Genomic DNA, 12,727 nt, shown 5'->3' with positions numbered 1-12,727 from the left:
TTAATCATTTCGGCAGGGCGATATATTTCTAGTAACAGAGCACTGCATTCAATTTACTGTAGACAGCCACACAGACCATTCGCTTCCTTAAATAGATGGATGGAACAAGTGTAATTAACATCTTACCCGTGGCAGCTAAAGATTTCTCTCCATTTGTCAAGATCTGAAATTTTGCTCTCTATCTCTTCCAGTTCCTTTTGTTGAAGGCTGCGTTCCTTATTGGGGGTTTTTGAGTCCATTTACTGTTTCATCAAAATGAAAGAGGAAATAATTTAAGATCAGAACAAGGAGGCTCTTCCACGGATAGCTACAGTATGTGAGGCACCCCGGTCCCTTCAAGCAACCGCAACCACTTCTTTCTCTCATATGTTAGCACTGCTGGGAGCTCACACTGTCTTGATCATGATTAAAGTTTCATTAGAGTTGGCTGTACTTTTGTCTTTTGCTCGTCTTTGTCTATATGATGCAGCATAAATATTTAATACGAGGCAGAGATTTATATAAATAAGTCTGCAATTACATATCTGTTTCAGTTAAATAATTAAAATGATGCAGCTCGGATCTATAGTGAGCTCAGTAATGTGGAAATGCAGCAGAGAGAAGCCAGTGGCAATAATACCCCGATGAAAGTCTGATAGTGTAATTGTCTACCATTGTTCAGACAATGTGATACAATTGGGCAAAATGACACAATTCAGGATGATTGTGAGGCCTCAAGTGCCAAGTAATGTGTTCCAGGAAGCCAGGGAGCACTTGGCCTTCAAAGAGAGGTAAAATAAATCATGCGTTACACACAGGCTTTCTATTTTAGTGGTTCATTATTTAACTGACTTAAGTAAGAGAATTAAACATTAAGACGAATTTAGACAGTGAGTAATCGATCTGCTAGAAGTTCCAAATGCAGGATTACTTTAGATTGTAAAACAATTGTTCAACCATAGAATTATCCTACATAACATTTCTGTAACATTCGGAAAGTAGCCAATTATATGTGCCTTCCCGATGATCAAGTTTCCTCCAACATATTAGTTTATTTACTCAAGAACATATCACACAGCAACATCAAGTCACAAGCAGAGTTCAAACAGTTCATCGTCTACAGGCAATGTAAAAGCATGCATGCACTAAATTCAATGGCAGGGTAGGGTTACGAAAGTGCGGTGTAGGCCAGGAATATCGAATCCCAAGTATTGATTGGTCAGAATATTGTTACAACAACTTTGAGGGACAAGACATTGAAAGGTAAGTTTCTGTACAATTTATATATCTAACTCCTCAAATATACAGCATGGTGATATATATATATATATATCCTTCAAAGATGCCCCTGCATTAAGAGACGCACTCCTCCAGCCACGGATTTTAACAAAATCATGTATTTACATAGGAGCAGGCAATACCCTTCCAGTGTCTTTCTGTCCTTCTGCCTGACGCGTTTCAGAGCCTTCAAGCTCTTTCCTCAGAGGCATTTTTTCTGCATGCACTGTTCAGAATTCCCACAGTCCCCTGCGCCTTTTGAAATAATTACCTGGCCCCCGGTGTGCCTTATTCATCAACTGATTTTAATTAGGTGCACGCTGGGACATGTAGTTCGTTTTTGAATTAATTATTACCTTCAAGTAGGTTTGTGTGCAGAAAAACGTTTCAAGAACCAATTCAAGCCCTCCAGTGGGCCCCAGATTGGTATGTCCTGTTCCTCCATTTAGTAACTGGCTGGCTGCGGAAGGGTATTGCCTGCTCCTATGTAAATAAATGATTTTGTGAAAATCCGTGGCTGGAGGAGTACGTCTCTTAATGCAGGGGCATCTTTGAAGGATAATTAGACACGGCGTGCCTCGCCGTGGAGAGTTCGCACCACCCTATCAACATGCAGAGGGCTCGTCTTTCCTGAACTGTGTCAGGGATTTTGTGACGGCGCAGCCAGTTACCAAATGGAGGAACAGGACATACCAATCTGGGGCCCACTGGAGGGCTTGAATTGGTTCTTGAAACGTTTTTCTGCACACAAACCTACTTGAAGGTAATAATTAATTCAAAAACGAACTACATGTCCCAGCGTGCACCTAATGAAAATCAGTTGATGAATAAGGCACACCGGAGGCCAGGTAATTATTTCAAAAGGCGCAGGGGACTGTGGGAATTCTGAACAGTGCATGCAGAAAAAATGCCTCTGAGGAAAGAGCTTGAAGGCTCTGAAACGCGTCAGGCAGAAGGACAGAAAGACACTGGAAGGGTATTGCCTGCTCCTATGTAAATACATGATTTTGTTAAAATCCGTGGCTGGAGGAGTGCGTCTCTTAATGCAGGGGCATCTTTGAAGGATATATATATATATATATATATATTATATATATATATATATATTTTTTTTTTTATATATATATATATTCACTGAAAAAACCATAGGTTTCACACCAGTTATAGTTAGGAATTTGCATTTAAAAAACCTAATGAATTCACTGAAAAAACCATAAGTTTCACACCAGTTATAGTTAGCTGGAAATTTTACTGACATAAAACCAATGAAATTCCCACGTTATAGTTAGTTGGACTCACTATAACTTGCGCGTGCAATGCACTGCTGATGACGTCACATATTACATCACTCATGACATGGTCAGTGACATCACTCATGACATCACTGATGACATCATTCAGTGAATGTGTGTCTTTCTGACAAATAAATATTAGTGAGTAATGTTTAAATTTTTAAATATATATATTAGTGTTTCACTTTGTGTATAAGTAGCTGCATGGGTTGGTAAGTAGGTACATGTGTATGTACATGGGTTATTAGATGTTTTATTAGTATCAGTATGAGTGTTTGTATTGTTTAGTGTTGGAATTACTTACAACATTGATGCATGAGTGACTGACTCTTTTTTTGTATGTATTTTGAAGACTACATATGTGCAGGACTGTATGGTTGAATAGTGTGTATATGTGTATGTTAGTGAGTAAATGACTGTCTCACTAGTGTTTTAAACAGTAACTACATATGTTTTAATCTAGAATATGTGAATATTGATGCATATAAGTGAGTATATGTGAGAGTAAGAGATTGTAAGAGTTCCTGTTTAAATAAGTATATGTTTCGAAAAGTGATTGTTTAAGAGAATAAATATGTGTAATTTTCAATAGAAGTAAGGTGGTAGTGTGTGTATTGCTCTATATGCAAATAAATGGATGTTCAATAGTTTATTTGCATGTGTGAGTATGTGTGTAAGTAACTTTTGGATGACTGTCGGTGTGTAACAGGATGTATAGGTGTATCACTTCATATGATGAGTGAGTATATGTATGAGTGACTATATAGAACTGTTGGTGAATGAGTGGATGTGTATATAGATAGTGGAATTACTGAATTGGTTGTTGTAACTGATATGGGTATCTCAATTTTTTAAAAAAAAATGTGTTTCTATTTTTGAATATGTGTTTCAAGTGTTACATTACAGTGAAAGGAGGTCTGTCACTATGTCACAAGGATGGTGTCATCAGTGATGTCATCAGTGATGTCACTGACCATGTCATGAGTGATGTAATATGTGACGTCATCAGCAGTGCATTGCACGCGCAAGTTATAGTGAGTCCAACTAACTATAACGTGGGAATTTCATTGGTTTTATGCCAGTAAAATTTCCAGCTAACTATAACTGGTGTGAAACCTATGGTTTTTTCAGTGAATTTATTAGGTTTTTTAAATGCAAATTCCTAACTATAACTGGTGTGAAACCTATGGTTTTTTCAGCCAATTTCAAAGTTTTTTTAATGCTAATTCCTAAATATAAATCTCAGTTTATAAGTAAGACTGTTAGCGCACTAGTTGTTCTTTAGAACACTCTGGGACATTCTGTCATTGGGCTATATTTGGGCTACATTGGGCTAATATTTTGGCTACATTTGTTTTTTTTGTCTCTGGTGGCCATCTTTGGGCTACATTTGGGCTACATTTGGGCTCTAACATATATATAACCCAATGTAGCCCAATATATATTTTTTCAAAGTTAACTTTCGTTAAAACCACTTGAGCATATATCTTGAGACATAGCAAAGGCACATCGGGCTACCAGTCGCTACAATTTTTTCCTAATTTTTAAAAAATATATATATATATATATTTTTTTGCCTTGGTGCGCTCCCGGTGTGCGCCCCGGGGAGCGCACCGGAAAGCGTAATTATATGAAGCGCCCCGGGGCGCGCACCGGGTAGCGTCCCGTAAGCGCCATTATCGCGAACGAAAACATGATCGTGACGTATCACGTAGCCGCGTCTGCGTGAAACGCACGGCGTAAGCGCACCCGGAAGCACTCATGCGAATACGATCGCGCATCGTAAACTTCCGACGCGCTTACGCTACGCGACCCGGAGCGCGCCCCGGGGCGCGTAGCGTAAGCGTGTCGGGTCATGTGACCTGAAAATAACACTTTTCATTGGTTCATAACAGTTTTGGTTTCATAATAATGAAGCCACTGGTCATGTGACCTGAAAATAACACTTTTCATTGGTTCAAAACATTTTTTTTTCCTTCTGATGAAAGACCCCACCTTTTTTCCTTCTTCTGACTTTGTCCTTTGACTGAGGAAGACCTGCTTGTACCTCTCTGTACCATTTTGATCTTTATAATGGCTTCAGTAGCAGCAGCTGGTGCATCTGCACCACCACCACCACCACAACAACCAAGAGGACCACCACAAGATTTCATTGGTGGTCAACAAGAGGAGGAAGAGGAGGAGGAGGAGGAAGAAGGGAGGAGAACATTTCTCCAAGAACAAAATACCCCATACCAGCCCAGACCACACATCATTTGGGAGTTTTTTTCGGTTCCACAGGGGAAGAAAAAGGTAAATGCAGCCAAGGTGACTTGCCTGATCTGTGACATGGAACTTTCTAGGGGGAACCCTAATAAAAAATATTCCTTTCGAAATCACACGATGATCCGCCACATGCAGCGCAAGCATCCTATAAACTATTCTGCTGCAGAGATGAGGGAACTGGCCAGTAACCCTCCCCAATCAACAAGAACCAGCTCAAAAAGGAAGCAACCCACTGCGTCTGCATCAGAGGAAAGTGAGACGATGCCGTGCATTCAGCCCCGATTTGCAGATTTCAGAATCACATGTAAATATTGTGGGAAGACCATCTCCTAAGGAGAACAGAGCGTAAAGCTCATCGACCTTGCTTGGGACAACCACAAATGCCCAAATCAACCCTAATTATTTATTTTCTTTTTTTTTCGCTCCAGTTGAGCCATTTTCAATTCCCTGTTTTTTCGTTTCTCCCCTCGAAAAATACAAAAACAATATAAAAGTGTTCTGAAAACGCAAAAAAAGTACAAAATGGTTAAAAAAACATTAAAAAAATATAAAACAACAAAAAGAAGAAAAAAAACAGTTCTTTTTAGAACTACCTCCAATTTAAAAAAAAGGCTACATTTTTTAAAAACTCTATTATTCATTTTTCCCCATGGTACCCTCCCCGGTCCGCTTCCCGGTGTGCGTACCGGGCGCTCCCCCCACGCAAATTAAAAAAAAAAAAAAAGTTTTTGGGCCCCGCTGGGCCCTTTTATGGCCCCCACATCAAACCTAGGGGGTCAGGGGGGTCTATCCCTGCCCCCTTATGGTCATTTCCCCCTTTTTTTTCCACCTCTTGTGTCTCTATCCTACCGAGACACAAGCTGGCGGCCGCTCCGCACTGTTTCGAATGTTTACAGACACCCGAGAGCCAATCAGCTTTCTGTGCGCAAGTTGCGTGGCGCGCCCGGAGCGCTCCCCGGAGCGCGTACCGGGGCGCTGCCATAGATATATATATTTTTTTGAACCTAAATTACTCAAAATCCACTGGAACACATATCTTGAGACATAGCAAAGGCACATCGGGCTACCAGTCCCTACAATTTTGCCAAGTTTGGTGGAAATCCATTCAGCCGTTCGGGCGAAAAGTGAGGATGACCGCCCTATGGAAATTAAAAAGGGGAAAACGTGTTTTGGGACCCCCCTTTTATCTTGGTCCCCGCTTGACGCATCCTCCCCAAACTTTAAGGGAAGGACCCGAGCTCGACGAGGCCATTTTGAGGAAATTTTCAGGCAGATTCGTCAACCGGCGCCAAAGTTATTCCAAATACAATTTTGAGATTTAACATTGAAAAAAATCCTAACTATAACTACCTACTGGCGACCGCCAGTAGGTAATATATATATATATATATATATATATATATATATATATATATATATATATCTATATATATCTCTTTGAGGTAAGTACATGTGGAGTTGAGAATAGTCAATACTTTCAATCCCACTATTAACTTTGCTTTCAATATTTTGTCCTCCCGATATTGTTGTAACAATATTCTTTTGCATTGATATTCAGGATTCAATATTCCCAGCTGCAATCAGAAAGAGGCTATGATTTCAAACCCATTCTTTACAAGAACCTCTACTGCACAATTGCCATACAATCCGCTAAAAAGCTGGCCTTAACCCCTTTAGCACTGATGTCGGCCAACGGAGGACACCTGCACTACCTGCCTAGTGTGCCTGTCGGCCCTTGGCTGACACTGGGAAGGTAAATAAAGGATCCTCTGGTCACCAGAGGGATTCCCTTATTGTTTTTTAAAGTCGGACTGCTGGAGAAGAGCTTCCAGAGCAGCCTGAGTCTTTTTTTAATGTAGGCACACTGACATCATTACACTAAAGTGAAACAAGTCAATAGGCTAATTTTACTTTTATTGCATCAGTGCTTGGAAGGTATATCTCTACCCCTGACCATTAATTTGGGTGAGAGAGGCATCTTTGGAAAGGGCATCGCTTTTAATGATATCTCTGTCCAGTTGATCCCTACTTGGGGATCATCATGGGAGGGCAGTCCCCGAGAACCACCCACTAGAAACCAGGGATGTTGGGGGAGCAGCCCATTGGGCAGAGACTTTGTGCTCATCCCACCCCCATATTAGAACAGTCTTTCTGTCCCCTGGGGGGCGGATGGAGAAACTATTCCCCCGATCTGCATGTAATCAGTCAATTCTTTACAATATAGGGATGGTAGCTGCCCACCATGGGCACAGCAATGCCCCCGTCCCCACAAGAAGAGAGATATCCCATTGGGCAAAAGGGGGCAATTACATCGGATCTGCTTCCTGGGGGGCAGAAAGGTTAATAGACATCAGGGTCTATGTTTATGATAAGTATAGCGGTGGAGGCTGCTCTCTACTCTATAGGTATGATCATTCTTCTAGCCCTACAAAAATGACAGTGACAGTCTTTCTGCCCACCCCCCCCCGTGGGCAGAGGAGGGTGATTACCCCCAATCTGCCCCCTTGGGAGGGCATAAAATCCACTAAATTCCAGGGAATGTTTTTTTTTACAAATATAGAGGTGGGAGGGGGGCTAGTGGGGGTAATTACCCTAATATGCACACCAGGGGGCTGAAAGCCCACTAGACACCAGGGTCTAATTTTAGAATAAATAAAGGGGTGGGGGCTGCCCTCTATGGGCATGGCCATTCTCCTACCCCTCAAAAACTACAGTGACAGTCTTTCTACCCCCGGAGGGAAGATGGGGTGTTTACCTTCAATTTTATCCAGAGGAAACAGTGAGCTCAGTAAACACCAGGGACTACATTTATGCAGTATGTGTTAGAGCCCAATAACATTTCTGCCCCCTTGGGGGTCTGAATAGTAGTGTTCTCCCCCAAAATGCTTACGGGAGTTGGAAAGCCCACAAAAAAACAGGCATTTCATAAAGGAGTCAAAACAAACAAAACCAGGGTGTGGCCTACCCTGGCATCGAGCCATACTTCCTCTTCAGAATGGGCAATAGTATATTTTGGCCCCCATAGGGGCAGGTAGGTGTTTGTCCCAATTGGGGATATTGGCCCAAATATGCCCAAGGGGGTAGAAAATCCACCTGACTTCAGCGATTTTGACTTTGTGGCAAAAGAAAGTAGTTCAGGTGTTGTACTCTGGTATTGGCAACCCCCAACCCAAAACAAGCATTGGCACAGCCAATAGGTCTCGCTTTTGGGACCTTATAAGTATTTAGTTATGCAGCACAATAGCCTTGGTGCAACAACATCAACTGTTGCATGGTTAAAAACTAATAAGGTCCCAAAGGCGAGACCTATTGGCTATGCCAAGGCTTGTTCCTGTGATATTATTTATTCATATCGCAAGAAATATTCCAATGGATATTCACAGTATCAATCAATTATTTGGGCGAACCTTGCCCAATGCATTTCGGTCCATCATCACAGACCTTCATCAGGGGGCAATAAATCAGGGAGGAACTAGGACAACACAACATTTTCAGACAAGTATATGTCTTTTAAATGACAAATGAATCCAAGATAGGAATATGTACAGAAGAAAAGTGCATGCCTTGAAGTTACATTCGTATGTAAATCACACATCATGACTGTATAAGTGTATCCGGTATATCTGACCTTGAAGGCGATCAAAAGCAATGGGTGCCGAGAGCCAAGTAAAAAACAAGAAAAACGTGCTTTAAGAATAAAGTGACGTAGTGGTGCCATAAACGGGACTCATGCAAATGGAAATCAAGAGCCTTAAAAAAGACAACAGTAATTGAAAGCATAAACACGGATAGAATGAAACAATGGATGCCATCAGTCATGTAAAATATGCCCTCGGTGAGAAAGTGGCTTCATGCCGTAAAAAATAAATTAACTGACTTGCGTGCGTATCAAGATAGTGAACGTGATCTAGTGATTGAGAATACGTTGGAGGGGGAAAAAAGTGTCCACAATTGCAGTGTACTCACATGCAGAAAACACGCCGGATTACCCCTTAACTTCTGTGGTATTCTCCTTCCGTGCGCAGCTCGGGATGTAATGGGTGTTTTGAGGCGAGAAGGAGAAGGGGGAGAGAGCGCACCTGGTCTTCTTCTGTGGAGGCAGGCCGCCCTGGTGCTGCGCTGGAACAGGCTGGTGAGGAGCCTTCGTGGCAGCCCACAATTAAGATTCGTGGGACAGAGCTGCAAGGGCGCCCCGCCTCTAACACTCCATTTAATTTTTCAACAGCAGAAAAGGCAGAAACGGCAGAAACCCAAGTGGAGGAGGCAGTAGAAGGTGCTGTTTCTGAAGGAGGCAACAGTAAGGTAAAGGGAGGGGAGGGGTTGAGTGAGGCAAGTTCGCTTCCTGAGTGCATGAGTGATTCAGCAGCGGCTGATAAGCCCAATAAGCCTGACAAGTCTATAACTGCAAGTAAGAACCCTCAAACTAGTCCACAGAATAGAAGCGCAGCTAGGTGCGCGGTTAGGACAGGTACCTCTCGTAAAAGAAAAGACAAGGGGAGGACACTAAATTTAGAGGGGGAACTGTTCATCGAGCAGACAGAGGGAGCTGACAACTCTTTAAGCACTTTAAGCTCAGCTAAATCTCTCAATTTGAAATCTTTAAGAACATCATCATACCTTACAGCAGAAGTTAAAGCAAAGAGAGGAAGGAAGCGTAACAAGGCTAAGCTCCTTGCAGAACCCAACGCTAAAATCACCCCCTCTCTGCGATCTTATTTTAAGGTCATCCCACAGGTTTTAGAAATAGGACAAGACCGCCTACAGAGGGATTACACCTCTCAGAATCACAACTCGGGTTAAGGGCTATGGCATCTACTGAGCAGGACCCTGCCTTATCCTCAGCCTTAGCCACAGCCACAGCCACAGCCACAGCCATATCCTCAGCCCCAGCCCCAGTCTTAGTGCCTATTGACTCCATCAATCCCATAGATGACATGGCGCTACTAGAAGAACTACAGGAAGAACTTGATGTTGATTCCACATTACAAACAGTAGCACAACTCAGCCTAAGAGAAGGTGAAGGAGCACACAGTGTTCAACCCGGGCCACTAGACTCTACTGGGGTTCTTGCTGCCTCGACGAGCAAACAGGGAGATCCTTTTAACAACCTAACTACCGATGCCCCTGAAGATAGAGAAATTGCCGAGCCCCTCTCCGCTTCAGATTCAGTCCTAAGTTTATTGGATGGTAATCATCAACTTTGTCAGAGAGAAGAGGAAGTTCTAGTCTCCACCCTGGTACCTATTTCAATTGCCTCTTAGCAACAGATGTTTGCTTCTTTGTCTGCCGAGATCAAGGAGGGTTTTGCAGAGTCTGCATCAAACCAAAGGGACATAAGGAATTTTTGTGAGACACTTGATGAAAAGATGTGTAATCTGTCAATAATAACACAGGCCCTGGAAGAAACTGTGGGTCAAATATCTATGCGGGCTGAAGGCACTCAGGAAGACATACAAAAATTAAAAAGGGAAGATTTGGCCATCTCAGAAAGAATGGAGGTTTTGGAAAACAACGCCAGGCGCAGTAACCTGCGTATTTTGAACGTTCCTGAAGGTAGTGAAGGGACAGACATCAAAAGGTACATAATTTCGTTATTAAAAGATTCTCTTAACCTCCCTCATACTCCTGAGGAGCTCGCTTTGGACATTCAACGAATCCATAGGGAACCTTTCAGACATAATCCACAAAGGGCAAAGCCAAGGAAAATCCTTGTTAATTTTCATACCTATTCTCTTAAGGAGCACATTTTGAATTTAGCTCTAAAGCAAAAGTCGCTGGTAGGCAAAGGATTTAATTTCCAAATACGCTCTGACCTGTCAAGATACACTCTAGAAAAGCAGTGGGAGCTAGGAAGAAGAATGGAAGCCTTTCGCAAACTAGGTGCAACAGTGCAGATGGGCTTTCCCGCATCTCTTAAGATAATGATGAACAATAAAATGCACAATATTCGCTCGGTACAGGCAGCTGACGAGCTTCTAATGTCTTTAGGAGGTAGGAAGGAGCAATAATGGTTTCCAGCTCGGGACCGCGAAAAGGAAAGAAATTAAAGGGAAAATATTCATATATGCACATAACCTATAAGTAAGAAGAAAAAAAAAAAAAAAAAAAAGAAAGGGAAAAGGAAAAGGGAATAAAATATAAAAAAAAATATATATAACACATAAATGTATATATTGTCACTTAATAATCAAACAGTACTATGTAATTCATGCTTGTTATATATATAATAAGGCGAGCTACCACATTATAATAAACAGGAGGACACATGAGGTGGGGGTCGGGGGAGAGCTAGGAGCACTTACTCCCGGAATTTTCCGGGTAGTGAGTTCAGGGGTTTCCCATGGGAGGGGGGGTCACGGGGGGGAGGGGGTGGTAGTAAAAAAAGAAAAATATCCATTATCGATAAAGCTCCAGTCGACATACTTTGTAGCTATTTTCTTCCAACCGTTCTTTCTTTCTATAGACAGATATGTTTGTTATGTTTGATAATCAACTTTTATTTTAAGAAACATGAGTAGGCCTAGGATTTTGTCCTGGAATGTTAATGGTCTACGCACCAAACCTCGAGCTAACAAAATCATACAGTACCTTCGGGATGTGCATACCGAGATCATTATACTCCAGGAGACACATTTAACTGAAATTGAGATATCCGAGTTGGTGAAGAAAAATAGGTGGATAAATTCCTCAATTATCACGTCTCAATCACTAAACACGCGGGGGTATCAATTTTTTTTTAAAAAATCTTCAAACTTAAATTTAAAGATCCTTCAACAAAAAGTGGATAAGGGAGGGAGATGGGCCATAACAGCTGTAGAGATAGGAGGGGCGGCTATAACATTGGCTGGTTATGGTGACAACTTGTCCTCGATAATGGAGAAGCGAGTCGTGCAGAAATGGGAGGCAAGCAAACTCTCTCATTTCCAGTATTGGGAGGGAGCGGGAAGGTTGTTGGCCTGGAAAGTTAAATCAGACCGGGTTCGTAATAACATTGCCTCAATAACATCGGATAAGGGTACCTTCACTAGTGACGCTGAAATTAGAGAGACCTTTAAAACATTCTTCCAGTCAATATATCAGGAAAATCTCAGTATCAATACTAACGATATTGGCAATTGGTTAGAGGGTATTCCCCTTCCCTCACTGTCAATCGAACAGAGTAAATCTTTGGAAGAGGAAATAAGTCTTGCCGAGGTAGAGCAGGCCATAAGAGGTTCAAAAGGGGGTAAGGCGGCAGGAACAGACGGCCTACCGAGCGAGCTATATAAACATCTGATCTCAGCGATATCCCCAATTTTAACAGTCTTGTTTAACCAAATATTGAGGGAAGGGGTAGTACCGCCAGCCTCTTGGGATAAAGCCTCTATAACACTTATCTTAAAAGCTCAGGAGGTATTTTCACGGCAATTATCTGCTACCGACCTCCAGGGTCTTTCACCTCCCAACAACAGCAAGCGCTACTCACCACCTTTACGAACATGGCAACTTCCCACAACAAACTAATCATTTTAGGGGATTTTAACCTTTGGCCAAACGGTAGTCTAGACACTGGTCTAGAAAACCTCCTGCTCTCTTGCGAAAGCGTGGGACTCGACCAACTGGTTAAGCAACCTACCCACTCAGCAGGCAATCGACTCGACCTCATCTTTTCCAGTCCTGGTTTAACACATTTGAATGACATTCTGCCCATGAGCTGGACAGATCATACTCTTATCAAATTCTATATTAGCAGCACAAAAACTAGAAAGCTGAATAAAAGCGCCCTACCTGAATTCTTGTACAGAGACTGGAAAGCTCTGGAAAGATTGAGTTCCACTACCACCGTCTTCGACGTGGAAGATAGCTTCTCCCCAACCAACTCGGTTGAAGACAACTATAGGGCCTTTAGTATGAGGATAGTATCCACCACGGAC

At 42.2% G+C, this 12,727-nt stretch overlaps 1 protein-coding gene across 4 annotated transcripts in view; it reads right to left on the bottom strand.

Annotated features, from left to right (window-relative positions):
- The window catches only part of MINDY4B (MINDY family member 4B), a 386,720-nt gene that overhangs the window by 162,206 nt on the left and 211,787 nt on the right, over positions 1-12,727 (bottom strand). For all 4 annotated transcript variants that reach the window (XM_086944142.1, XM_086944141.1, XM_086944144.1 and 1 more), the window contains one exon: positions 127-242. In XM_086944142.1, coding sequence (XP_086800268.1) covers positions 127-239 — 113 coding nt within the window. In that variant the 5' untranslated portion in view covers positions 240-242. The remainder of the gene's footprint in view (positions 1-126; positions 243-12,727) is intronic.

This window comes from Lissotriton vulgaris, chromosome 11 (genome assembly GCF_964263255.1).
Source record: "Lissotriton vulgaris chromosome 11, aLisVul1.2, whole genome shotgun sequence".
In the NCBI taxonomy this organism is placed as follows: domain Eukaryota; kingdom Metazoa; phylum Chordata; class Amphibia; order Caudata; family Salamandridae; genus Lissotriton; species Lissotriton vulgaris.
The sequence above is the reverse complement of the archived record's forward strand: the minus strand, read 5'-3'. Positions and strand labels throughout refer to the sequence as shown.